The sequence below is a fragment of the Sorex araneus genome, chromosome 4, assembly GCF_027595985.1.
Source record: "Sorex araneus isolate mSorAra2 chromosome 4, mSorAra2.pri, whole genome shotgun sequence".
Classification (NCBI taxonomy): Eukaryota; Metazoa; Chordata; class Mammalia; order Eulipotyphla; family Soricidae; genus Sorex; species Sorex araneus.
In genome coordinates, this window is record NC_073305.1 from 87833714 (window position 1) to 87861671 (window position 27958).

Below are 27958 nucleotides of genomic sequence, written 5' to 3' on the forward strand. Positions count from 1 at the left end.
TCAGATTTGGGTCATTAAGGGACAGAGGTTTAAGAGCATTTCATTGTTGCAGTGATCCAAACCCACGCACCTCATTTCTTCATCAAAGCCCCATTTGTTGCCCTTGCTTGGCAGTGAGTACTGATGGTGAGGATGAGAAGTGTAGGTGAGGAGGAAGGGGTCTTCCTGGGGCGAGTGGCACAGGGTGGAAGAGCAGTAGGTGTTAAAATCCACATGCACCTTCTCTTCATAAAGATCACCCCCCGGATTGGGCCACAGCGGGTGGCAGCTTGTCTTCACCGCTGGTGTTTCCACTGCTATCTGCTGGGGAAAGGGCTCAGTGGTGTTCTGGGACGGGGCGAAGTCATAAGACCAGCTGGTCAGCGGGAATGGGTAATTGGGACAGCAGTTGTCGCCAAGAGGACTTCTCCCCAGGGTGGAGCTCTTATTCCACGCTTGGAGGTCACCGTAGTCGGGAAACACGCCAGGGGCGGACGACTGAAGGTCCCCGCTGCTGTAGCCCCTGCTGCTGGAATACTTGCATTTCTCATAGAACTTAGTGGGGCCCAGGGGGGAGGTGGGGTCCGCTAGGTCAGCAGGACCCCCCAAACCATAAGTCTTAGAGAAGGAGAAACAATCATTCAGGGACTTCTGCTGAGGAGCGTTAGCTATTAAATGTCCACCGTAACTGCCAGGCAACTGGACACCTTCCTGGGAAGACCAAGTTAAAGGTAAACTCCCCCAACTTGGTGTTTCGCCTGGAAAAGGCTGGAAAGGAAAGCAAAAGGCTCGTGGTTAATAAATGAAGCAACTGGACACAGCCCTCCTTGGCATCCCCAAGTTACTCTGTACAAATTAAGCACCTCGTCCAAGTTTCCTCATTCCTTACATACTTGAAGCAGAAACACACAAGGCAACTTGACTACAGCCGCTCAGGACCCGAAAGAAGCCAAGGCCGTGTCTATTCCCATTTTAAAAGCCCACTAGTCCCCATGAATGGGCTTCCTTGTGCACAAGGAAAACTCAGTGTGCTTAAAGTTTAAGCAAATCTGGTCTTCTCGTTTGCCTCTCCTTGTGAGAAACGTTAGGAAGTGCTATTTGAATAAATGTGATCCAGCAGGTGGGGCTGAGTGTGAAACTGCTGAGAGGAATCAACAAGCTGGAGCCCTGCGCTCAGTCACCCTGGTCCCCCTAAGCCCTACTAAGCACCTCCAGATGTGAACCCCAAACCCCAAATAAATAAAAATCAAGCCAGTTTGGGGGTGTGGCCCAAGTGGTAGAGCACAAGTCTTGAATGTGCAAGGCTCTGAGTTTGATCCCCAACACTGCCAGTGTGGCTCCAGGCCTGAGACAGTACTGCTTGTTAGGGAGCCACAATAGAAGGAAGAAAGAGAGAGAGAAAGAAAGAAACAAAGAAAGAGAGGAAGAGAGAAAGAGAGAGAGAAAGGGAGGGAGGGAGAGAGGGAGGGAGGGAGGGAGGGAGGGAGGGAGGGAGGGAGGGAGGGAGGAAAGTGGGAGGGAGGGAGGGAGGGAGGGAGGGAGGAAGGAAGGAAGGAAGGAAGGAAGGAAGGAAGGAAGGGAGGGAGGGAGGGAGGGAGGGAGGGAGGAAAGTGGGAGGGAGGGAGGGAGGAAGGAAGGAAGGAAGGAAGGAAGGAAGGAAGGAAGGAAGGAAGGAAGGAAGGAAGGAAGGAAGGAGGGAGGGAGGGAGGGAGGGAGGGAGGGAGGGAAGGAAGGAAGGAGGGAGGGGAGGGAGGGAGGGAAGGAAGGAAGGAAGGAAGGAAGGAAGGAGGGAGGGAGGGAGGGAGGGAGGGAGGGAGGGAGGGAAAGAGGGAAGGGAGGGAGGGAGGGAGGGAGGGAGGGAGGGAGGGAGGGAGGGAGGGAAGGAGAGAGGGAGTGGGGAAAGGAAGGAAGGAGGGAGGGAGGGACAGAGGAAGAAAGGAGCGTGGAAGAAAGGAGAGAGGGAGGAAGGGAAAGGGGAGAAAAAGAGAAAGGGAGAAAAGGAGAAAGAAAGCTGTCAAACAACAGCTTTAAAGATTTCTATTACATTCTACTCTCAGGACTTCTCTGCCTCTCATCCTCATCATCGCCATCATCGTCCTCCTCCTCAGCACCATTTTCCTCCTTGAAGTTTCCATTTCAGTCTATTCGGAATCTGAGAGACTGGAGGTTGCTACTGGCACATTGTTTCCCTCAATACAGTGTTTTCTGCCATCCTGGGAATTTTGCTGAATCATCCATTAAGCTTTTGGAGTGCGAAGTGGTAAGACCTTCATCAATGGGGCGAGTATATTGTCCCCTGAAAATCACTGGGAGAGAGTCTGCCTGAGGATTGCTTTCCTCTGGCTCAAGTAAAACATGGTGGAGAGACTTAACCAGGTGGAGAGGGGGAAGGAAACGGTCTTCACATGTCTCCTGGTGGAGGGAGAGGAAAGGGATTAGTCATTGTGGTTTATGGTCTTATATTTTCCTGCTAAAGTGTCAAGTTAATAAATTTCCTTTTATTTCTGGTAGGGGCACGTGCACCTGGTGGGGGCCATGCTTGGCTCTGTGGTCACCAGCAGTGCCCGGAGACCAAGCATGCACTCATTGAACTCTCTCTCAGTTCCTCAGGTTGCTTTTTTTTCTCTATGTAAATTATGTTTAGGTATTCCATCAATGAATCTGCTCTCTGTTCTTTCAAAAAGAAATCTGGAGTTCCAAGCAAGAGAAAGTGTGAGGAAATCATGATCGTGGCACTTAGGGAAAGAGCTTCAAGCCTCAGATATGATTCTTGGCACCGCTGGACACCCCTAATGCTGCCATGGGGAATGCCGATTCAAGCACAAATCAACAGTATAATCACCACAACTCAGCACATCACTGTCATCCCGTTGTTCATCGATTTGCTTGAGCGGGCACCAGTAATGTCTCCATTGTGAGACCTGTTGTTACTGTTTTTGGCATATCAAATATGCCACGGGTAGCTTGCCAGGCACTGCTGTGCGGGCGAGATTCTCTCGGTAGCTTGCCGGGCTCTCCGAGAGGGGCAAAGGAATCGAACCCGGGTCCGCCTTGTTCAAGGCGAACACCCTACCTGCTGTGCTATTGCTCCAGCCCAACTCAGCAGATAAACCTACAAATCAATGGTGTGTCACCAAAGAGGCAGTTTGGTCAGAGCTAAAATTCAACATCACCCCTCCCCCCACATCCATTATTTTAAGAGATCCCTATCTATTTCCTCTTGATAGGTTATTTTATGGAAATCATCTGTTTGGGGGCAAGAATAGAAATCTGGGGGCTTGGATGCTTGAGGTTAATCTTCGGCAAAGGTTATTTCAATGAATATTGAAAGGTCATTTCGGTGAATAATTTTACCAGAATTAATACCAGAATTAAAATATGGAGGGTCACCTATAGGTACTAATTCAAGTCTCTCCTTTAAAATGTAGTAGGGGAAGAATTGCTCAGTGGAAGTGTGATGGGCCCATGAGATGGAGGGAAGAGTGTCCTGATAACAGAAGCCTCGATTCCAGCATCCTATATGGTCCCCTGAGCACCCCCAGGGGTAACTCCTGAGTGCACAGCCAGGAGTAACCCCTGTGCATCACCAGGTGTGACCCAAGAAGAAAAAACAAAAAGAACTCAAGGTGGGTTTCTCGGGAAGTCACTTGCTTGCAGATACTTTTGTTTCATTCACTCTTCCCCACCTCCAGGGTGCAGTCTGCTTTCTGTTTTGATCAGCTGTGTGGGGAGGTGAGGGGGGAAGCATTACCTTTGTCTCTGGGCTCGCCTTGAGCTTCAGGGAGATGGAGGAAGGTGCCGTGTGCACCCTCTTCATGGCTCTCCTTGCTTCTGCTTCCAGTTTGGTTTCTGGCTTTGGATGATCATGCTCTCCCTTCGACTTGGAGGAGACAAAAGAAATCAGGAGAGGCAAGGAGTATGCCGGTTTACTCTGAGCCCTGCACGGGCCTGGCTGTCTTCACCAGCTGGATGAGCCCGTTACTCCCCAGCCCACCACTTCCTTGCATACCTGCCTTTGCTTATGATGCTTCTGCCAGTGCTGCCTCACACTCCCCCTGGCAAGTCAGACTCATCGCCATAACAAGCTGCAGTTGTCGTCTACAGAGGAGGCTCTAGTAAACACATGCTCTCACTCTGTCACAGTGCCACCTTGGCAAGGTACATACCGCTCCCAGAATCGAACTCTGAGTCCCAGACAGATGTAGGCCATTAGTGAACTATCCCAGGTATAAACTGAAAAGCCTGGATTCAAAATTTTAAAATGTGCTGGAGAAGCCAGAGCTAGTACAGGGCCTGAGATGCTTGCCTGGCATGTAGCCAGGCATGACCTGGTATAAGCCAGGTCCCAAAACCCAGAATACCCCCTTGAAGGGTGAAGCCTCAATTTCTCCCTTTGCCCAATGTTGCTTGTGGTTCCACTTGAGTGAAGTTAAGTTGAACTCAGACTTAATTTTAGACATTCCTACCGATTCCGGGACTCTCTCTGAAACCCATAAATTCTGTGCCAGCTTTTGGGCTCAAGAGAACCAAGAGATAATGGACAATACCCAGTGAGATGGTGAAGTAAATAACCCAGAAGACCCTAAATACATACCAAGTGCTAGTCTAATCTTAACAGCACAGGTCGGCCCTAAATTAACAAGACATCTCTGGGAAACAAATGGGACTCTTCCGATACTTTGCTTGAAAACTAACAAGAAGACTCAGTTTTCTTATAAAACCTCCACAAAATGAGGCATATTTCATTTAGTCCTTTACTAAATTTCTCCCTTGCTGAGGAGTTTCTTTCTCTTCTACTTATTTTCCCATAAACTTTCTTATTTTCTAACTATGAGTCTGAGCCTCTTTATTACTCAATATTTTCATTCTTGAAAATACTGAAGATCCCGGGAGCTGTGGACCAACACAGAGAGACCCACTGCCACAGCATCACCCTGAGCACTCTTGGCCACTGTCACTGTCACTGTCACTCTCATCCCGTTGTTCATTGATTTGCTTGAGTGTGCACCAGTAACTCTCCATTGTGAGACTTGTTGTTACTGTTTTTGGCGTATCGAGTACACCATGGGTAGCTTGCCAGGCTCTACCGTGTGGGCAGGATACTCTTGGTAACTTGCCGGGCTCTCCGAGAGGGATGGAGGAATCGAACCTGGTCAGCTGCATGCAAGGCAAATGCCCTATCTGCTATGCTATCACTCCAACCCCGCTGCAGGCACTTTTGTGAAGAAACAATATATAAAGTTGTGGTATGAATGCCAGAGCGAATGGGCTGGAGTGAATGACTTTTGTCCATATGGTACTGGTATTTGTATATGTCATGAAATGCTCGCTGCACGTAAGTCTAATTTATATCCATCAGAGTTTGAATTGAATAACTCAAGGCAATTTTTATTCAGTCAACCTCCATCATACCCTCCATTCAATGTAATTGTGCTGGACTGGCCCGTCTGACAGCCAATTATTAGATACCGAAGAATTACATAAACTGGTTGGGAGAGGCGACGGAGTAGTAGCTTGAAATCAACCACAGGGTGAAGAGTTTAGTCACAAAATTCAGTGAACCCTACATACACGTCAGGACTGAGCCTTAGAGGCCTGGTGTGATATGTGCAGTTTTAGAGAGCTGAGGGGTTGGAGCCAGGACTCCCTGTCCCAACCACTGAAGGCCACTTCTTTCTTCAGTTCTGCAAGAACCGGAGTATAATCTGGTCACAAAGTACTGCCCCTGAAGGGGTGCAGCCAGCAGCCAGCTTCCCTGCCTGGGGAGATTCTGCACCTCTGTCCAGATGTGGGGTACTGACATTCTCCTCCTCGTGCCATGGGGGCTTCCCTGAGCATCTCCACTTGGAACCACCTCCTCAGACTTTGGGAATATCCCCCCACACCAAAGACCCAGGGTCGCTCTGCACACTGATGTGAATCCAACCTGGAAAAATATGAAGCGTCCGTCATGCCGCCAGAAGTTGGTGACCGGAAAGCCCCCATGGCCTCGGCAGGGAATCAGCTTCAGGGGCCCGTCACAGTTGGGACAGCGTTTCCCTACGGAAGAGCAGAGGGCGGTAACCACCGGTGGCCCAGCGACATCACCTGAGTCTCGGCAGCCCCGGTGGCATTAGCCTGGGTCTCCGTAAGGGCAGATGATAAAGCTGGCCACCATTTTCTGAACTTCTGTCCACTTTGCCTGGCCCCTACCATGCCCTTGTCTTACACTCACACACGCCAAAGGTAAACTTTTGCCGAGAGCAGACCCATCCATGGGGCAGCTCCTCTGAGCAGAAAGGTCCTCCCTTTTTATTTTCTGATACTTGAAATGCTTTCCAGAGAAGAGTAAAAAAATAAATCCATCCCCATCAAGATTATCGAGAAGATTCAAGGGGCAAAGCACATGGGAGAGGGGCTGGAGCAATAGCACAGTGGGTAGGGCGTTTGCCTTGCATGAGGCTGACCCAAGTTCGATTTCCAGCATCCCATATGGTCCCCTGAGCACCACCAGTAGTAATTCCTGATTGCAGGGCCAGGAGTAACCCCTGTGCATCACCAGGTGTGACCCAAAAAAGCAAAAAAAAAAAAAAAAAAAAAAAAAAAAAGCACACGGGAGAGAAAACAAAGCTACTAAGTTTTAATGACTGATTCCAGGGAATTCTCTGAGAGCAAAAGGTGAAAACAAAGAACCAGAAGAAAAGAAATAACCAAAAGAACAGGAAGAAACTAGGTCTAAAGTGAGTTCATCATGAAGCATGCTGTATGCATTAATTTTGTGGAATTAGTTCTAATGAACATGACTGAGGGAAAACATAAATATCTCAGCATGTGATCATGGCATGAACCCAAAGGGTGTAGAATTGAGTCTCATCTCAAACTATTAAATCTCCTCTCAATTTTAATCCTACCATTACAACTCTGATCACTCACTGAGATCACGTAGGGACCCATTTCCCAATGGATATAGAGGATATAGAGCCAGGAGTAAGCCCTAACACTGCTAGGTGTATCCCCCAAACCAAAAACAGAGAGAGAGAGAGAGAGAGAGAGAGAGAGAGAGCTTGATACCTACCCCCAAAGTGTCACTATCCTTCCACCTTGCCCTGAGGTTCCTTATCCATGCCCTCTCTTCATTTCATTCTCTTCCACCTGCATCTCCCTTCCCCATTCCCTTTCACCATTTCCTACTCTCCCACCCTCTCAGTAATTTTAGCTCTGCTGTCAGAACCTAAGGGTTTATTTTCAGTGGACATTTTATATGCCTTTGTTTTATCTTCAAGAGACTCTCTAAGAAAGAAAATAAAATAAGAAATTAGTACATAAAATATATAGTGAAAAAATGTAACTTAACTTGAGTCTGATTCAAGAACAATGATCAAGAGTATTAATGAATTTAATTTTATGTTTGGCACTTAGTATCACTGTATCACTCTCATTCCATTGCTCATAAATTTGCTCAAGCGGGCACCAGTAACATCTCCATTGTGAGATTTGTTGTTACAGTTTTTGGCATATCAAATATATCACAGATAGCTTGCCAGGCTCTGCCATGCAGGTGAGATACTCTCGGTAGCTTGCCAGGCTCTCTGAGAGGGGCAGAGGAATTGAACCTGGGTTGGCTGTGTGCAAGGCAAATGCCCTACCCGCTCTGCTATCACTCCAGCCCACTTAGTATAGTTTGATAATGTTAAATAAAATTATATTCAGATAGAAGAAGGAGGAGACTTGAGGGCCAGGGAGCTAGGTCAAAGGGATAGAATGTGTGCCCAAAATGTGCAAAACCCACGTTTGATTCCTGGCACTACATGGATTCCCTGAACATTACTGGGAGTTGTCCATGGCCCCAGTACAGCTGTGTCCAACCAGCTACATATGATGGGGCTCAAGGAGTGGGATACTTAGCTTCCACCATTGGGCCTACTAGGTGAGCTCAGAGGGAGGAGGAGGATGAAAAAGAGGAGGAGAGGAGAGAAGGAGGAAAATGAGGGGAGGGAGAAGAAAGAAAAAGAAGGAAGAAGAGAGAAGAAAGAAAGAAAAGAAAATGAAGAGGAGGATAAGGAGAAGAAGAAGAGGAAGAAGAAGGAGAGGGAGGAGAGGAGAAGAGAAAGTAGGAGAGGGAGGAAGAGGAAAAGGAAGCAGAGGAGAAGGAGAAAGAAGGAGAAGAGGGAGAAGGAGGAGAAGGGGAAGGGGAGAGAAAAAAGAGGAAAGGAGAAGGATAAAGAGAAGGAGAGGGAGAGGGAGAGGAGGAGAAGAAGAAGAAGAAGGAGGAGGAGAAGGAGGAGGAGGAGGAGGAGAGAGAAGGAGAAAAGAAGAAGAAGAAGAAGAAGAAGAAGAAGAAGAAGAAGAAGAAGAAGAAGAAGAAGAAGAAGAAGGAGGAGGAGGAGGAGGAGGAGGAGGAGGAGGAGGAGGAGGAGGAGGAAGAGGAGGAGGAGGAGGAGGAGGAGGAGGAGGAGGAGGAAGAGGAGGAGGAGGAGGAGGAGGAGGAGGAGGAGGAGGAGAGGAGAGGAGGAGGAGGAGGAGGAGGAGGAGAAGGAGGAGGAGGAGGTGCCACCATTCTATATGCAGAGACTGGGCCCTTGTGGTTGGCAGGAGAAGCAGATGGGTGGCACTTCATTTCCTTGCCAGTGTGTCAGGGAGCCCCACTCACGCTGCTGCTTCTGCCGAGCTTTGTCACAGATGGCAGGTCTCAGGTAGATCTTGCGGCCCTCCTCTGCCGAGCAGTCGAGACTGCACACGACCACCCCCAGGCACGACTTCTTGAGGATGCGTGAGTTGTGGTTGTTGGTGTTGCGCATGGCCCAGCTGCTCAGGTGTCGCTGTGCGTTCCGGTCCTCGGAGCTGTAGATGTACTTCTCATAGGAATCCGGCCATTCCTGGAACCAGTCGGTCTTTTTCACATTCTGGTGGAGACCCAAAGAATATGAGGGCACTTTCAGTGAGAAGAACACAAGTGTCCTGGCCAAGGGATGTGTCTCTGTGGGACAGGACCTGGGTTTGTTCCCCAGTGCTGCAAAAGTGAGTAAAAGGCACCACAGGGCCAGGAGAGAGTGCAAACAGGCTGAAAGGTGGCTTTGCACGCGCGGGGCCCTGGTTCCATCCCTGTCACTGCACGCTCCCTAGAGTACCCCTAAGCACCTAGCTGGGAGTCGCCAATGAACATCACTGGAATGACACCTCCTGCCCCCACAAGGAAACACAAAGGTTGTTTTTACATGGGAGAGAAACCAAGGGACCTTTGACAAAGACATGCCTCGATTTATTTGTTTGTTTTTGTTGTGGGGGAGGGGAGGCACACCCAGTAGTGCTCAGGGGTTCCTCCTGGGGTCCAAATATGGGGATAGAGCCAGCTTGGCTGGTGCAAGGCAGGCACCTTAGCCTCTGTACTGTCTCTGGCGTGATTTAGTTTTAACAGTGGTCTTGAGCGACATTTGCTGTCCAGACCAAAAGGAGCGGCCAGAGTCCCCCTGAGTTCTTCCCGCTGGTGTTTTGCTAGTCCTCAGTGATAAGAGTTGAGATCATTTCTCACGAAGAATTTTTGAGGGTGAAGTAATTTTATTGTGCTCTTACACAAGCATGTGGAAAACATTATGGCGTTGAGATAATGTCTCATACCATACTGCAGCTCCCCTCGTGGGAATGCCGAGAGCTGGAGCCTGGGCAGCCGGTGCAGGAGGGCCGCCTGAGTCGGGGCCTCCGATGCAGGGTTGCTCTGCCACTTGCTCAGCTCCCATATCTGTGCACCTCCAGAGGAAGAAGCAAGAACTTAGTTTGGCTGGAAGCTTCTTCTTCGTGCTTTCCCAGAACTGGCACTATGCCCTATCCAGGAGCATCTGATTAAACTACAGCCTCCCTCTAAAAGGTCAGGGACACAGAACACCTAGTCCTGGTGACTTAGTCGCTGATGCGGCTCACATAGTTTTGACCCTGCCTTGGTACACGGATGCTGCATTTGACTGCAACGCTAGTTCTCGTAACAAGAATAATGAAATGCTCTTAGGAGTTAAACTTAGGCACTTAGTTAAACTATGTGTCATCCCCATAGTTTCCAGAGATTAGGGCATGATATAGAAACAGTTTTTCATCCAGAAGATTGTAGAAAATCAGATTAGACGATTTTAGAAGATTCATAAGGAGCCATCAGGGAGCCTTGCCTTTGCTTCACCAACAAAAGAACACAGCTTTAAGCATAGTAAAGGGATGGACAGGCATTTCAGGATAAGCAAAAGATAACATCAGTATCAAGAGCTGCGTGAAGAGGTTGGCGTATACTGAATTACAGCATAGAATGTGCCAAAGAATTTTTCGGCTGAGTGTGGGCAAGTAACTTGGTCTCTGGCACCTGATTTTGCCCCTCCCTAAAATGGGACATTGGTAAAACATACTTCATAAAAGTTTTGTAAAGAGTTGTATCACCAAATTTAAGTCCTATCTATTAATATTATGTCACGGGAGCTGAAGTGAGTCTGGAGAAATACAAATGAGAAGTATTACATACATAAGATTAGTGACTAAGAGCTCGGGTCTACAAATTACACCCCATGTACCAAATCCAGTGCTTTGGCTCTTGGCTTAAATAAACCCTGAGCATAATGAATAGATCCATAATCATCCATTTGTGTGTTGTCTGTGGATATCTGTGCACTCCCACCATGGAGGTGAGTATTGGAGGTAGAGACTGCATTGCCTACAAAAATGAAAATATTTGTTATCTGGTTCTTTATAGAAAGTTTCCTGATGCGTGTCTGAGAGGATGATCAATACATGGCTTGGGTAAGAATTTGTTTGTTCATAACATGAGGCTGACACCCAAGGACAGCAGATACAAAGGCCAAGAAAATTGCCCCTTAGCTGGAAGCCTGCTTCATGAGCAGAGGGGAAAAGGCAGATGGAATAGAGAAGGGATCACCAAGAAAATGATGGCTGGAGGAATCAGTCAGGATGGGAGATGTGTGGATGAACTGAGAGCCGCGGCACGAGAAGCAGAGCCTCCGCGCCTATTGACAGTGATCCTGAGTTCTCCTAACCCATTTTGGCACCAGAGCAGATGCTTGAGCCATGCATTTTGACTGTGAACTGAGCTACAACCTTGTGCAGCCCGGGGAGGGATTTTTTTCCCTCTCCACCCCATTTTTCTGAGCGAAAATGGCGGCAGCGGCAGCAGCCACGCGGTGAGAGCCACCCTCTAAGACCCCTCCACCAGGAGGTAGGACTTTCTTTAGTGACGTAGCCTGTAGGTGGTCCTGGGAGGGGGGGTGTTCCCGGCGCGCCTTCCGCCCAGAGATGAACCGAGAGCCGTGGCACGAGAAGCAGAGCCTCTGCGCCTATTGACGGTGATCCTGAGGTCTCCTAACCCATTTTGGCACCAGAGCGGATGCTTGAGCCATGCATTTTGACTGTGAACTGAGCTAAAATATTAGAAACCCAAAACCTCGCGGCCGCGATAGCGGCCGCGCGGACTCAAAATCTTCACTTTTACCAAGGAAGAGAAATTATTAGATGATGCTTATTCAGCAGGCCTGATTGTTGGGGAAAATTTCCAATCAACAATAGTGAGTTCTGTATGGAAATATGAAATGTACTCAATATATATAGAGAATAATGGGAATATCATTAGCTACTTAGATGGGGGGTGGGGTGGGAGGGGGGTGTATTGGGGTTCTTGGTGGTGGAAAGGGTGCACTGGTGAAGGGATGGTGGTTTAATCAGTATTTGACTGTGACTTAAAAATAAATAAATAAATAAATAGATAGATAGATAAATAAATAAATAAAGGATGGGAGATGTGTGCTGAAAGTAGATAATGGACTAAACATGATGACCTCTCAGTGTCTGTGTTGCAAGTCATAATGCCCAACAGTAGAGAAAGAGAATATGGAGAATACTCTCTGCCATGGAGGCAGTGGGAGGGTGGGAAAGGGTGGGTATACCGGGGATATTGGTGGTGGGAAATGTGCACTGGTGGAGGGATGGGTGTTTGATCATTGTGAGATTGTAACCCAAACATGAAAGCTTGTAACTATCTCACAGTGATTCAACTTGTCACTGTCACTGTCATCCTGTTGTTCATCAATTTGCTCGAGCGGGCACCAGTAATGTCTCCATTGTGAGACTTGTTGTTACTGTTTTTGGCATATCTAATATGCCACAGATAGCTTGTCAGTCTCTGCCATGTGAGCAAGATAACTCTTGGTAGCTTGCCAGGCTCTAACCCGGGTCGGAGGATCGAACCTGGGTTGGCCACATGCAAGGCAAACACTCTACCCGATGCGCTATCGCTCCAGCCAACAGTGATTCAATAAATTTTTTAAAAAAAAGAGTTGTTGTTTGTTTGTTTTGTGGGGCAGGGAGCATGGGGGCTCATACCAAGGGGTGCTCAGCTGACCATGTAGTGCCAGGGATCAAACCCAGGGCTCTGGTATGCAAAGTATGCTCTCTGGCCCTTTAAGTCACTCCAAGTCTTTTAGCCATTTCTCCAGCATACTCTGTATGCATCTTGCATTAAACATTTTTTAATTATCATTTTTTGGGGGGACCCACACTCAGCAATGCTTGGGGAACCAGGTAGCGTCAACAATTGAACCCAGGCCTTTCACATGTAACACCCGCATCAGCCCTTCAGCTCTTCCTCCAGCCTCAGGATGTGGGTCTTAACAAAGTTCCTTGACTTCTCATAGCCTGTTTCCTGCTCTGAAAACTGAAGGAAAATGGGCACGTGCCTCACAGGGATGTCATGAAGTCTAAAAGAGTCAACACATACAAAACACTCAAGACAGAGTGAGCTGACACACACAAAACTCTGCAAACAGCCTTCGTACATAGCAATTTTCAAGTCTGTGAGCAGATACTCTACTACATCCAGGGCCAACATGGCTTTCAGGAGCGTGGAGACCCCAAGAAACATCACTTCACGCTTTCAATTGGAGTTTAAGCACAAATGCAAAACAGGACTCAATGTCTATAAAACAAAAGCTTCATTAGGGAAGTCTTGCTCCATGCTCTTCCTTCAAGACTGGCTGGCGGGAATGCCCAGCACAGCAACAGCTGTAGATGGGAATAGAAAGGTGCCCAAGGAGAGAGGGAAGGAAGTCTATCATTCTCAGCTGTGAAGGAGTCCTCTCTGCTGCATTACACAGAGTAAGAGGGTAAATGGACAGTTGCTTTTCCCAGGTCTTTCCATCACTGCTCTCAGTGCCTGGCAGGTTGACCTGGCCAAGACTTGCTATCCAGGAGGGTATAACCCAGCTGGCAGGCTGTCTCCTTGCTCCAGCCATTTTCCTTTTTGACCTACAGCTCTAAGCATTGGTTTCCTCTCACAGAAAGTCAGAGAAATACAGAAGGCATGATATCCGATCTTCTGAAAGCATACAAAGGTAGGGTGAAACATTAAAACGTGTGCCACCCTTAAAGAATCGGGGCTATAAAAAGTCTACTGGTGAACCTGAGCTGTAGCTCAAGGGTAACACTCAACAGTGACTCCGGAGACCTGGGCACAATCCCTGGCACAGCACAGGGACTGAGAACAAGCCTAACCAGTATGAGGTGCTGAGTGTGACCCCCAGCACCACAGGGACCCCCTCCCCGCCCACCCCTTGGCCCTGGTTTCCCTGTAGCACTTCCCAGAGCCAGGCAGCAGCAGCAGCAGCAGCAGCAGCAAGGACAAAAGGTTAATGACCTCAGGCCAACCAGTTCTTGAAAGCCCCTAAATCAGGACGGGAAGGACCCTGTGAGAGCTTCTCAGATGCTCTGGTTAAAGAAAGACTCAAACCTTTGGAGGCAGAAGTGACCACTGCTGTATTATTTCTCCATTTTCTCTCAATGTAATTCTCTCCCTCTCCCTCTCTCTCTCTGTGCCTCTCTGTGTCTCTGTCTCTGTCTCTCTCTGTCTCTCTGTCTCTGTCTCTGTCTCTCTCTCTCCCCCCCTCCACTTTTGGAGTCACACCCAGCTGTGTTAAGCACTTACTTCTGGTGGGGTGTGGGAATTCTATACAGTGTCCAGGTTTGAACCGGGGTCATCCAAGATCAAGTTGAATGCTCTACCCACTAGTGAGATACCCACTATCTCACTAGTATTTAATCTGATTTTCACCTCTTGGAAGGGTCATCTGTGGGTTATTTAGAAATCGATTTGTTACTTTCCAGTATTTACAGATTTCCCTGTTGCCTTTTACTAATTCTAGTTTGATTCCATCATAATTGGAACCTCCTGCCCCCCATGCAGGCTGTCTTCACTGGGGCCCCCTTGGAAGGGGGTGGGTTGAGTTTCCCTCCCTGCCCCAAACAGAGCCCTGGCAGCTAAAAACCTCCAGAACCCAGCCACAGCCATGCTCAAGGCCACTCTCCACACGCTCAGATGAGCCTCATGCATGAAGGAACCGACAGAGGAACCCAGGTATGCAGGACCCATGGCTGAGATCTCCAAGCTTGCTTGGATCAGGACTGGGCCTCCTCCACCCCAACCCCCCATTTTCCAGTAGTTTGGCAGTCACACCCACAAACTGCCTCCAGCCAGGATCCAGAGACTATAAAACAAAGCTCCCAGAAGAGAGCGGAATTTCGCAGGGCAGAGCCTGGCAAGCTATCTGTGGCGTATTTGATATGCCAAAAACAGTAATAATAATGAACCTCATTCCCCTTATCCTGAACACGACAGGGATGAATGGAGATGTTACTGGTGCCCGCTCAAGCAAATCGATGAGCAATGGGAGGACAGTTATATTGACAGTGATAATTGGAACATGCACAAAGTGTGTCTTTATTTTTCCTCTTTAAAAAAATTGGGCTATACCTACTTGCTCAGGGCTACTCCCAGCTCTCAGCTCAGGGAAACATGGGGTGCTGGGAATTGAACCCAGACCTTCTGCAGACAAAGCATGCTCACAGTCCGTGGAGGACTCTTTCTGGCCCTGTTTCCATTTTGTTTTTAATTGAATCCACCATGAACAACACTTACTAAGTGTTTGAGCTTCAGTCATATAATAATTGAACACCCATCCCTCTACCAGTATATGTTTTCCACCACCAATGTCCCCAGTATTCCTGTTTTCAATTACTAAAAAAAATTGTGAGATTTAATTTATGTTCTCAATATGTCCCACATTACACTTTCCTAGTTGCTTTTTTTCTCCAAGAGCCTTCACAAATACCTGCACTTTCCAGTTCCATTAATAATGCAGAATAACCTTGGCAATGGATGACTGAGAAAGTTATAGGGAGTAAATGTGTTCCCGTCCAACTATTTTCTTGGTGTACTACATCCAGGTGTTTGCTCTGGGTGCTTTGTGGGATATTTTACACCTTTTCATTTAAAAATTAAGAGAATAGGGGCTGGAGTGATAGCACAGTGGGTAGGGCGTTTGCCTTGCACGTGGCCGACCTGGGTTCGAATCCCAGCATCCCATATGGTCCCCTGAGCACCACCAGGAGTAATTCCTGAGTGTAGAACCAGGAGTAACCCCTGTGCATTGCCCCGGGTGTGACCCAAAAAAAGCAAAAAAAAAAAAAAAATTAAGAGAATAAAGAGAAAGGCGTGTGGGGGAGGTTAGGGGTGATGGAACCTGGGGACACTGGTGCTGGGGAATGTACAGTGGTGGAGGGATAGGTGTTAGAACATTGTATGTCTGAAATCTAATCATGAAGAGGGTTTTTTTGTTGTTGTTGTTGTTTTCTTTTCTTTTTTTTTTTTTTTTTTTGGCAATGCACAGGGGTTACTCCTGGCTCTGCACTCAGGAATCACCCTGCTGGCGGTGCTCAGAGGACCATATGGGATGCTGGGAATTGAACCCGGGTGGGCCGAGTGCAAGGCAAATGCCCTACCCTCTGCGCTATTGCTCCAGCCCTCATGAACAGTTTTGTAAGGGTCTGTCTCACAGTGATTCAATAAAAAAAATTTAAATTAAGAGAATACTTAGGTCCTAATAAAATGAACCCAGGAGTTGAAGGAATGACAGCATTCTGAAAATCCTCTGAATTTCAAGCACTAGAGTTTGATTCTAGATTCTACAAGTTTGGCAGTAAGATTCTAAAGTTTGATAGTAAAGTTCTGGAAGAATCATCATTTCTTCATCTTCTTTAGCAAATCCTCACCATGGTTTTAATCTTTTAAGATCTTTTGTTTATTTTAATTTCTAACTTTTTATGAGTAACTCTTTATTTTTCCTCTTGGTTAAGAAGTTTAGAATTTAAAGGGAATATCCTTAAAGTTTCCAACATGTAGATCTAACTAATTTGTATTTTATATTTTTATGGGTAACATCATTGGTTGTTTAATTAATGTTTCTAGAATATCTGTATACATTTTACTGTGATTTAACTTCTAACTCATTCAAAACCTTTGAAAGTTTTCATCCGTCTTTCATTCTAATTTATAGAATTATTCAAAGTTTAGTTTTAATTGAATCATCGTGAGATATGCAACTATTCAAAGTCTTAAAGGGAGATGTTAAAGAATAAATACACACCATTATATAAATCTAATAAAATTCTGAACTAAGGTATCAAAAACATTTACATTACCATATTATATTAAATTTAATTTCACTGAGACTATAGCCCACTATCATTTAAGACAGTTTTCTGCCAAGTTTTTCTTAATTAAAAATATCTCTAATTCCTCACACATTAATATTTCCAAGTAAAACAGAAATCACACAGATACACTTTTGGCAAATCAGCTAAACAGGGAAAATCTTCTAGTCTCACTGGTTTGGGAACACAGACAAAAGCTCCAGCCAGTATTTTGACTCACACACAGCTTTTCAGGAATTTTTTTCTTCTGAACCAGTTGGAAACCAATCTGTTTCTTATGTTAGCAAAGAGAAAAATCCAACTTAAGAAAACCCTCTGGTGTGAACTCGAGAACTACCGCTGAGCCGAGTTGTCGGCGGGAGTGGGATAACCCAAGCTAGCCTAGGAAGGGCCTGGATTTGATCCCCGACCCCTCCAGCACAGCCAGATGTGACTCTGGCACCCCCAAGGTAGGGGTGGAGGGTCACAGAACCTCAGGCTGAACATCACTAGAAGTGGCCCCAGCTTGACCCCAAATCCTAGGACTGCTGATGGCTAAGGTTACTATCAAAAGAAAAGGGAAGAGAGAGAGGGGGGGAAAAAAGGAATTATTCCCTAGGCTAACCCTGAAATTTCCTACCTTTGTTCAAGAGTGAAGGCTCAGAACCAAAAGCTCTTACTGATACACTTAAGTGAACCTGAGTCCCCAACTTTCAAATTCTCTTTTCTGTCTCACTTTCCCACTGCACCTACGGAGCGAGGAGCTGCTGGGGGTTCAGCAGAGAATGTGCACCCCATAGACACAGTTCTGCACCACCCCCGCTTCTGGCCAGCAGTGCAGGGAGCAGAATAACTGTGGCCCCAGTAGCGAGGGAGCTAAAGACCAGGGACCCAGGAGATGAGGTAGAACGCTGATCGGGAAGGATAAAGTGGCAGGGGCCAGGATAACAGGCTGAGCATGCGCTTTGCATGCAGAAAGCCCAGGTTTGATCGTCAGCCCTGCTTGGTGCTCTGAGCACTACCAGTGTGTGCCTACCTTGCCCTGCATCGCCCATGGTGATTCCAGGCAACACAAGTAGTATCCGATCTCTGGTGAGTGTGACCAAATGTGTGCAAGCACCTAGCCAAGGATTACAAACATCACCTAATAGACAACAAAGGGGAGGGAGAAGAGTGGGGTGGAGGTGGGGGGGCGGTACTGACTGGGAACCAGAACCAGCTTTGCCTGTTCATTCCTGAGCACCAAGACGCAAACACCATTTCGAGATTATTTCATCGAGCCACATAAATGCTCAGAAAAGGCTCAACTTCACCTTCACTCACCCTCTGGAGGGGCCCAGGAACTGTTGCTAGTTAAAATCAAGATCCGGGAGGGAACGCATCGGCAACAGGGCCTGTCTGCAGCTGACACCAAATTTTAAGCTGATCTACATCTGTGTTTAGTCTAGGCTTATTTTCAGTTTTCTCTAACTTCGCCCCATCCTCTTCCCCCACCAAAAAAAAAGTTCATTTAAACCTTGGAGGATTGGGAGCTAATGACCAAGTATGGCTTTGGCCATGGATTTAATTTGAAAATTGTTTATGCTTAGAAAGAAAATGGTTCAGGGCATTTGCCAGTTGCTGGGCTTTTAGAACATTCTGGACTTCTGCCTAGAGAAGCTGGCTAATGTTAACCGTGGGTGAGTGCGCCCATCTCCCTCCTGAAATGAGTACTATTTATGAATGGAATTGATTTTCTTTCCAACTTTCAGCCAATTAAAAAAAAAGACATTTCTGAAAAGTATATGCAATTAAATTTTTAAGGCCCTTTGGAGTACTGTAGCACTGTAGCACTGTCATCCCGTTGTTCATCGATTTGCTTGAACAGGCTCCAGTAATGTCTCCATTGTGAGACTTGTTACTGTTTTTGGCATATCAAATATGCCGCGGGTAGCTTGCCAGGCTCTGCCGTGTAGGCGAGATACTCTGTAACTTGCCGGGCTCTTCGAGAGGAAGGAAGGAATCGAACCCAGCTCAGATGCATGCAAGGCAAATGCCCTAACCACTGTGCTATCACTCCAGTCCTTGGTAATGATTTACAATAGTATCATCATAATCATTTTATACTTGCAAGTAAAGATAACTAAAAATGTACTTTTTGGAGAGATCCCCCAAGCAGTGCTCCAGGGATCGGTGGAAAGCTCCAGTGTACTAGGGACAGTGGTGCTGGCCTAGTGACCCAACTCAGCCTCATCTGACTCGGCCACCACAGGGACACCCGAGCACAACTGATCTTGCTGTGCCTGGGATCTGACCCAGGGCCTCGAGCACGCCCAGCACAAGCCCCAGGCCTCTGAGCGCCTTCCTGGCCCCGACAGGCGAAGTTCATGAGGCTGTGGCACTCTTTGGAATCATGTTGTGAACATCTTTTACAAAGCTAAGACTAAACCAACATCAACTCTTCACATCTTAGACCAAGCAAGCCCTAAAGCAAATATATTGAAGTAGCGAAACAAAAAAGGAATTTAGGAGTGGTCCCTGAACTCAGTCAAGAGTAAGCCCTGAGAGAGAACTGCCAGGTGTGGTGATTTCCCCCCCTCCAAAAAAATATTTTAAAAGAAGGAACACTTAATCAAAAGGGAGAGGAGAATCTGACTGGGGGTATGGCTCCTTCCTTCCTTCCTTCCTTCCTTCCTTCCTTCCTTCCTTCCTTCCTTCCTTCCTTCCTTCCTTCCTTCCTTCCTTCCTTCCTTCCTTCCTTCCTTCCTTCCTTCCTTCCTTCCTTCCTTCCTTCCTTCCTTCCCTCCCTCCCTTTTTTGTCTGGGGCATTGGGGTTGGCCCAATCTGGCAAATCTCAGGTTGCTCCTGGCTCTGCACTCAGGAATCACTCTTGGCGGTACTCAGGGGACCATAAGGAATGCCAAGTGCAAGGTGAATGCCCCTTCCTGCCATTCTATCACTCCGTCCCAGGAAATCTGCTTCCAATAAACTCTCTAGCCACAAACCTCTCATAGCATCTTGCTGGAGGCTTGCACACAAGGCCCTCCATAGAAACTCGAGACAGCTTCTCACTTTGCCGCCAGCTTTCTCTGCCTGTCCTAATCCTCCCATTTACAGCATCCTCACCCCGAGACAGCCTGTGCCTGCTGTTCTGTGCTGCTCCAAAGAATCAAACATGCTGAGTTTCATCAGCCACTGACGGGATCCAGGCACTGATTGTTTCCTGTGCCCAGATAAACAGGAGTACTTCCAGGAGCTATGAGCTCAACGGCTGCTGTCTCCCTGCACCTGCTCTAGCATCTGGCATGTTCCACTCAAATGATTTGATGTGCTGGTAAGTTTTCACTATTTGCTTTCACTATTGTCAAAACAAAAATTAGAGTGAGAGAGATACCACAGGGGCTAATGTGCTTGCCTTGCACACAGCCGACCTGGGTACAATCTCTGCACTGCAAATGGTCCCCTAAGCCCTACTAGGAGTGAGCCCTGAGCCCTGAACACTACCGGTGTGGCCCCAATGCCTCCTCTCCCTCCAAAAACTATAACCAAAGAGTATAACCCATGGGTTTGATCCCTAGCACCAGTAGACCACAGAGGTGATTATGCTCAGTAAAATAAGTAGCACTGTAGCACTGCACTGTTGTAGCACTGTCGTCTCGTTGTTCATAGATTTGCTCGAGCGGGCACCAGTAACCACTCCATTGTGAGACTTGTTACTGTTTTTGGCATATAAAATATGCCACAGGGAACTTGCCAGGCTTTGCCATGCAGGCGGGATACTCTCAGTAGCTTGCCGGGCTCTCCGAGAGGGATGGAGGAATCGAACCCGGGTCAGCCGTGTGCAAGGCAAACGCCCTACCCACTGTGCTATGGCTCTAGTCCATAAAATAAGTAAGGAAAAGAAATACAATTGTTGGGCCAGAGAGATATCACAGCAGATAGGGCATTTGCCTAGCACACAGCTGACCCAGATCCCATCCCCAGCATCCATGTGGCCCCCAAGCACTGGTAGGAGTGATTCCTGAGCATCGCCAGGTATAAGTCCAAAACTAACAAACAACAAAGAAAAAGACAACTACAAATACTGGATATATCATATGTGGAATATAAATAACTAAGCAGACTGACTTAATAAAAAAATACCAAAAACCCAAAGCAGCAAAACTGACTCTTAGAGTAGATGAAAAAAGAGGTTAATGGGAGATGAGAAAAGAAGTGGAAGAACAGGGAGAGAAGCTTGCATTAATGGGATAACTCTGAAACTTTGGTGAGAATGTGGGGTTCTAGATTCATATAGAGGTGCTAAGCTACAACCCTGAAATTCTAGGCTACTGCAAACTGATGAAAAGAAACGAAAGGAGGACAGTCACAAAGCCCTCCAAAGTCTGAAATGTATCAAGGGAGACCCGGTTTCCAGAACCAGAAGGTCCAGGCAACATTCATGAAGACACCCTGAAATCAGAAGCACGTGAATATACTTCGAGGATCAAACTTGTCTACGATGCCAGGGACTGGCCTCTTGTAGGAGAATTCTGACATGAACATACAATTGTGAAAAGAGATAAGTTCTTTGTATAGAGGGAACAAAGAATGAAACTGGGGAAATGTTAACAATAACCATGCATTGCATTTACTCCTTTAACTCACGTTATTATTATTATTATTATTTTTTTTTTAGTGCTCAACCCAAAATAATAATAATTTTATTTATGCCGAGGAAAGTGAGAATAACCCTAACAAACACAAACTCTTTTTGGAAGGATCACCTGAGTACAGGAGAATGGATTGCATAGAGAAGGATCTGTTTATCGGGGCTGGAGCAATAGCACAGTGGGTAGGGTATTTGCCTTGCACGCGGCCAACCCGGGTTTGATTCCCAGCATCCCATATGGTCCACTGAGCACCGCCAGGAGTAATTCCTGACTGCAGAGCCACGAGTAAACTCTGCGCACCACAGTAACCAGGTGTGACCCAAGAAGCAAAAAAAAGAATCTGGAGTAACCCCTGTGCATTGCCAGGTGTGACCCAAGAAGGAAAAAAAAAAGAATCTTTTTACCTTGTGGAACATGCTTTTCTTCCATTCTTTATGAAATCCATTACACTGCCCTGTAACTTCTACTCTACTGAGCACATTTTGGGAAAGACTTCTTTGAACAGCTTAGAGATTTAAGCAAGGTAGATGAGAAACTACTGTGTTCACTGTACCAAAGAAGTAAAAGACATTTAAGAAAATCTATTTGTTTGGGCTGGAGTGATAGCACAGCGGGTAGTGCGTTTGCCTTGCACACAGCCGATCGAGGTTCGATTCCTCCCTCCCTCTCGGAGAGCCCAGCAAGCTACTGAGAGTATTTTGCCTGCACAGCAGAGCCTGGCAAGCTACCCGTGGTGTATTTGATATGCCAAAAACAGTAACAACAAAGTCTCACAATGGAGACGTAACTGGTGCCTGCTCGAGCAAATCGATGAGCAACAGGATGACAGTGACAGTGACATTTGTTTTGAGTCACATAGATATAAGCAACAAAAAATTTTGCTACTGAATTCCAATTTGGCTTGGCTTAGAAGCTACACCTGGCAGTACTCAGGGATTACTCCCTTGCTCCGTATTTAGGGATCACTCCTGGGCTCAGGAGACGGCATGTGGTGCCCAGGATCAAAACAGAGTCTGCCAAGTGCCTTAACCCATGTGCTATTTCTTTGGCCCTATTCTGGTCTAGAACTACAAAAAAAAAAAAAAAAAAGGAAAATAGAATTTTTGTCTACTGTTTAGTCCATGTTGGGCTGGAGCAATAGCACAGCTGTTGAGCTTTTGCCTTTTACGTGGCCAACCTGAGTTTGATTCCTCCACCCCTCTCAGAGAGCCCAGCAAGCTACTGAGAGTATCGAGCCCGAGAGGCAGAGCCTGGCAAGCTACCTGTGCGTATTGGATATGCCAAAAACAGTAACAAAAAGTCTCTCAATGAGAAACATTACTGGTGCCCGCTCAAACAAATCGATGAGCAACGGGATGACAGTTTAGTCCATGTTATATGCAGCATAAGGTGCCAAGACACAGCTCTCTGGTGACAGGACCTCAGATTACTAGACATAAAGGAGATACAAGAGATCAGTTAGTTCGATGACATCAATTCAAAAGAGGAAAGTCTCAGAAAGGAAGCCCATAAGCCATTTTTTGCTGGGATGAGACAGAACTTTTCCTCTGCTTTTTGGGGGGTTTTAAGGCCACACCCAGCTGTGCTCATAGATTACTACTGGTTTTACAATCAGGGATCACTCCTGGTGATGATCAGGGGACCATATGGGGTGCTGGAGTTTGAACTCAGATCGGTTGTGAGAAAGGCAAGTGTCTTTCCTGCTCTACTACCTCTTTGGCCCCAGACCTAATATTTTTATGGAAAGACCAGCCCCATGTTCCACCATAGTATGTATGTTACTATACTGTGAGTTTCTGGAGACCAAATTTTCTAAAGTCTCTTTTGAACTTTGGCAGGTAGTTTTAGATTATGATCTCCACCATGTTCTTTCAAAACAGTACACATATTTTGTAAAAGAAATTTGTCATCTGGGGCTGGAACGATAGCACAGTGGGTAGGGCCTTGCATGCGGCCGACCTGGGTTCAATTCCCAGCATCCCATATGGTCCCCCCAGCACCACCAGGAGTAATTTCTGAGTGCATGAGCCAGGAGTAACCCCTGTGCATCGCCGAACATGACCCAAAAAGAGAAAAGGAAAAAAAAAAAGAAAGAAACTTGTCTTCTAAATGCTATATTTGTGCTGTAAGAGTTGGGTTTGTTTTTTTTTCTTTTTGGATCACACCCGGCTATGCACAGGGGTTACTCCTAGCTCTGCACTCAGGAATTACCCTTGGCGGTGCTCAGGGGACCATATGGGATGCTGGGATTCAAACCCGAGTTAGCGGTGTGCAAGGCAAATGTCCTAACCGCTGTGCTATCACTCCAGCCCTGAGTTTTGTATTTTAAAAACTGAAGTCACTGGGAGAGAATGGGGATGACGCTGATAAGAACAACTGTCAAGGGGCCAGAGCGATAGTACAGCCAGTGGGGATGGCATTTTCCTTGCACGCTACAGACCCAGGTTCAATTTCCGGCATCGAATACAGTCCCCTGTGCATTGGTATGCTCAGTCCTGAGTACAGAGCCAGGAGTAACCCCTGAGCAATGCTGGGTGTGGCACCCCTCTCCCCCTATCTCCCCCACACACACTGCCTGCAATAAAAAGAAGGCTCTTCTTTTCGCCGTTTTCCTCAGCTGGTTCTAGAGATGATTCCAGAACCAACATGAGCCCAAATGTAGATATTACTTATTGTCTCTTCTCAGAGAACAAGAAGGAGCATTGGTACTTTAACCATTTCCCTGGCTCACTGAACAGATTGAAAGGTACTTCTATTTATTGTGAGCAATGGTGATTTTTTATGAATAATAAATGATATACGTCAAGAAACCATAAAGATCTAATTTAATGTCTTAAAAGCTGAGATTGATTTTGTTCTAGGAAATTTACGTTGGAATATTCCTTTCAAGGAAGTGGGTGGTTCTATTCTCTTCCTTGTTTTCCCTTGGTCTACACAATGATATGGATCCTTTATTTAGGGGTGGGGGGAGTACGGGAGAGGAAAGCATGCCACTTCTGGAACTTCTCAGACTTCACTTGGGCCTGGGATACGGCTCAGTTGTAAGCTCATGTCTTTTTTTTTTTTAAATTTTATTGAATCACCGTGAGATAGTTACAAGCTTTCATGTTTGGGTTACAATCTCACAATGATCAAACACCCATCCCTCCACCAGTGCACATCCCCCACCACCAATATCCCAGGTATACCCCCCCCCTTTCCACCCTCCCTCTGCCTCCATGGCAGACAATATTCCCCATACTCTCTCTCTACTTTTGGGCATTGTAGCTTACGGCACAGACACTGAGAGGTCATCATGTTTGGTCCATTATCTACTTTCGGCATGCATCTTCCATCCCGACTGATTCCTCCAGCCATCATTTTCTTAGTGATCCCTTCTCTATTCCATCTGCCTTCTCCCCTCTGCTCATGAAGCAGGCTTTCAGCTATGGGGCAATACCTTTGGCCCTTGTCTCTACTGTCCTTGGGTGTCAGCCTCTTGTGATGTTCTTCTATACTCCACAAGTGAGTTCAGTCCTTCTATGTCTGTTCCTCTCTTTCTGACTCATTTCACTTAGCATGACACTCTCCCTGTCTATCCATTTATAAGCAAATTTCATTACTTCATCTCTCCTAACAGCTGCATAGTATTCCATTGTGTAGATGTACCAGAGTTTCTTTAACCAGTCATCTGTTCTAGGGCACTTGGGTTGTTTCCAGATTTTGGCTATTGTGAACAGTGCTGCAATGAACATATAGGTACAGCTATCATTTCTACTGTGCTTTTTTGCATCCTCGGGATATATTCCTAGAAGTGGTATTGCGGGGTCATATGGAAGCTCAATTTCTAGTTTTTGAAGGATTGTCCATATTGTTTTCCGAAAGGCTGGACCAGTTGGCATTCCCACCAACAGTGAAAGAGCATCCCTTTTTCCCCACACCCATGCCAGTAAGCTCATGTCTTGCATGTGGAAACCCCTACTTAATTCCTGCCACCGCAAACAAAACACACACACACACACACAACAACAACAACAACAACAAAACCCAAAACTTGCTCTAGGATGTGATATTAAAATTTTTTCTATGAAGCTGCTTAACTTCAATTCTTATTATTTTATTTTATTTTTGCCTTTTGGGTCACACCCGGCAATGCACAGGGGAAACTCTTGGCTCTGCACTCAGGAATTATTCCTGGCAGTGCTCAGGGGACCATATTGGATGCTGGGAATTGAACCCAGATTGGCCGTGTGCAAGGCAAACGCCCTACCCGCTGTGTTATTGCTCCAGCCCCAACTCTTATTTTTACATATATTCCACTTCTATTTAGGAGCTGCCACCATGAAATTAGGAACAAGCACAAGAAAACCCTCAGCTGGGAGATAAGATTTACCTTAAAAGAACTGGAAAGAGGGCCAAAGACGTAGCACAGCAGACAGGGCACTTGCCTTGCACGCAGCCAACCTGGGTTCAATCCCTGACATCCCATCTGAGCCAGGTGTAATGCCTGAGCATTGCTGGGTGTTGCCCCAAAACCAACCAAACAAAAACCAGATAGAAAAGGGCTAGAGAAATAGTACAGAGATTTAGGCACTTGCCTTGCATGTGGCTGACCTGATTTGATCCCTAGCACTGAGCCCTACCCAAAGTCAGGAGTAAGCCCTATGCACCAAAAGGTGTGATCCATGCCTTCCTTCTCCACTCTCACAAAAAAGAAATGATTTACCTCAAAGCTCCCCCTATCATAGCTTTAATTATGACTGTAATGATTAAAAGGAGCAAACATTGGGGCTGGAGAGCTAGCAGAGCAGGAAGGGCACTTGCCTTGCACCCGGCAGACCAGGCACCTCCTGTCGTCACCCAAATGTTGCCAAAAGTGATCCCTGAACACAGACCCAGGAGTAAACTCTGAGCATTGCCAGGTGTGGCCCCCAAAGGAAGAAAGATGAAAAGACGAAAAGAAAAAAAGGAAGAGAGAGAAGAGAAAGAGAAGGAAGAAAGGAAAGAAAAATGAATAAAAGAAGAATGAAAGAAAGAAAGAAAGAAAGAAAGAAGGAAGGAAGGAAGGAAGGAAGGAAGGAAGGAAGGAAGGAAGGAAGGAAGGAAGGAAGGAAGGAAGGAAGGAAGGAAGGAAGAAAATAGTAACAAACACAAATTGCTTGATAGAACTATGGTTCACTTAATCATCCTCAAATGGACAGAAAGTAGAGCACATTTTGTGTCTTCCAAGATTATCAAAAGAAAATGTAGAAGAAATTTAGGAGAAACATAAAGAAAAACAAAAGAAAACTTCTTTTGGGATAAAGTACAGAATGTTCTGGAACTGTTATTAGAGGGAACCTGGAGGGACTGCAGAGCCTCCTTCTTTCTTCTCCGCTGGGGCTAACCCAGATGCTTTGTTCCCAGAGTCAGGCAGACTCCTCGACCTTTTCAATGCTTTGTCCCAGTGAGCAGCAGTCTTAGCTTTTTCAAGCAACTCCCAGTGAAAAGCCTTTCAAATGCCAAAAAGGAGAGGGCAAGGTAGTACATTTTAAATAATGAATTTCCACCAATGGAAGTTTTATTCAATGGCCAAAAATGAGGGCAAAGAAGACATGAAATGGGGCCAGCAAGATTCTCAAAAGGCTCGAGCACATACCCTGTGTGCTGGAGGCCAAGTTCCATCACTGCACGCCCTACCCCCCCCCCCCCCCGCCCACCAGCACAGCCAGGAGGAGCCCAGGTGGGAGAAGCCTCCAGCACCATGGGTGTGACCCAACATCTAGTAAAAAAAAATCAGAGGAAAGCATTAAAATGAAAGCCACTCTCTAAGTGGAGAGCTGACCAGCATCTCACACTATGTATTATTTACGAAAGTCCTGGAAGGCCAAGCTGTACCCGCTAGACTATTCTTTGGACTTAAGACTTACAGTGTATTTTATTATTTATTGGGCACGAGGACTCTCAGGCTGTGCTCAGGAGTCCCGAAGGCCCCACCAGGAGAGTCTCAGACAACCAAGCCGGTGGTTCAATGCAAGGGCTTGAGGGTGTGATGTTGGGGATACCCTCTGGGCACCCTGGCAGTGCTGAGAATTGAATCTGGGTCAGACATATGCTCAGTGTTATAGTATAACAGCCCTAAAAGTTATAGTATATCCTGGCTTTGAGAGTTCATTTTAAATCATCTCTTAGAGCAAAGAAGTTTGAATAAGAACTTGTGCATGGTGGAGAGTCAATGTATGGGCGAGAATATTAGTGTGGATTTTATTTGAGTAGCCAGCCAAAAATAGGTGTGACCTGAAGCAAGCCAATTTTGGAAAAGTAAGGAAGCAGAATTTTCTTTGCCTCAATCTATACCCAGGAAATCTGTTGGGTAAAGGTCCCTCCTCCAGACCCAGAGAGATAGTACAGGGGATAAGGTTCTCGCCTTGTACACAGCCAACCCTGGTTTGATCCCCGGTACCATATATGGCCCCCTGAACACAGCGAGGAGTATATCTCAGAGCACAGAGGAAAGAGTAAGTCCTGAGCACTGCTGGGTATGTCCACCTCCAAGAAAAAGAGGTCACCCCTCTTCAAGTCCCTCAAATGATATTCCCTGTAATGATTCTCTATTGTCATATATCCAGCTGCAGAGCTATTCCCTTCCCTGGGACCCTCACCAATTTCCTTCCAACTTTTAGTAAGTTAGTCAGCAAAGCTCTGTAGTGGAAGGCTGAGGGCAGATTCTTCCAGTAAGAACCTACCTGTGGCAGTTTCATGTCATTGATATCCCAGCTTAGCACCTCTTTCTCTTCAGAGCCAGTATCTTCAGGTTGCATGATAAATCAAGTTGTCTGTGGGTGACCAGTGGCTCTTGTCACCTCAGTTCTTGGCAATGTTGCTCTCGAAGGCTTTAGTAAGGT

At 46.5% G+C, this 27958-nt stretch overlaps 1 protein-coding gene across 1 annotated transcript; it reads right to left on the minus strand.

Annotated features, from left to right (window-relative positions):
* On the minus strand, positions 1–27874 carry GCM1 (glial cells missing transcription factor 1). The gene is made up of 5 exons (XM_004605967.2): positions 27800–27874; positions 8609–8861; positions 5906–6018; positions 3731–3859; positions 1–747 (listed from the first exon to the last, which is right to left on the minus strand). Exons 1-5 carry the CDS (start codon positions 27872–27874, stop codon positions 1–3), a joined length of 1317 nt encoding a protein of 438 aa, XP_004606024.2.
* Between the last annotated feature and the right edge of the window lie 84 nt (positions 27875–27958).

Excerpts from the sequence above, each read along its gene's own strand:
- GCM1 (XM_004605967.2), bottom strand. The coding sequence starts at position 27,874 with ATGCAACCTGAAGATACTGGCTCTGAAGAGAAAGAGGTGCTAAGCTGG. Across the intron at positions 3,860-5,905 it reads GACGCTTCATATTTTTCCAG|TCGAAGGGAGAGCATGATCA; the intron begins GTTGGATTCACA and ends GTCTCCTCCAAG. Across the intron at positions 748-3,730 it reads AGGCGAGCCCAGAGACAAAG|CCTTTTCCAGGCGAAACACC; the intron begins GTAATGCTTCCC and ends TTTCCTTTCCAG.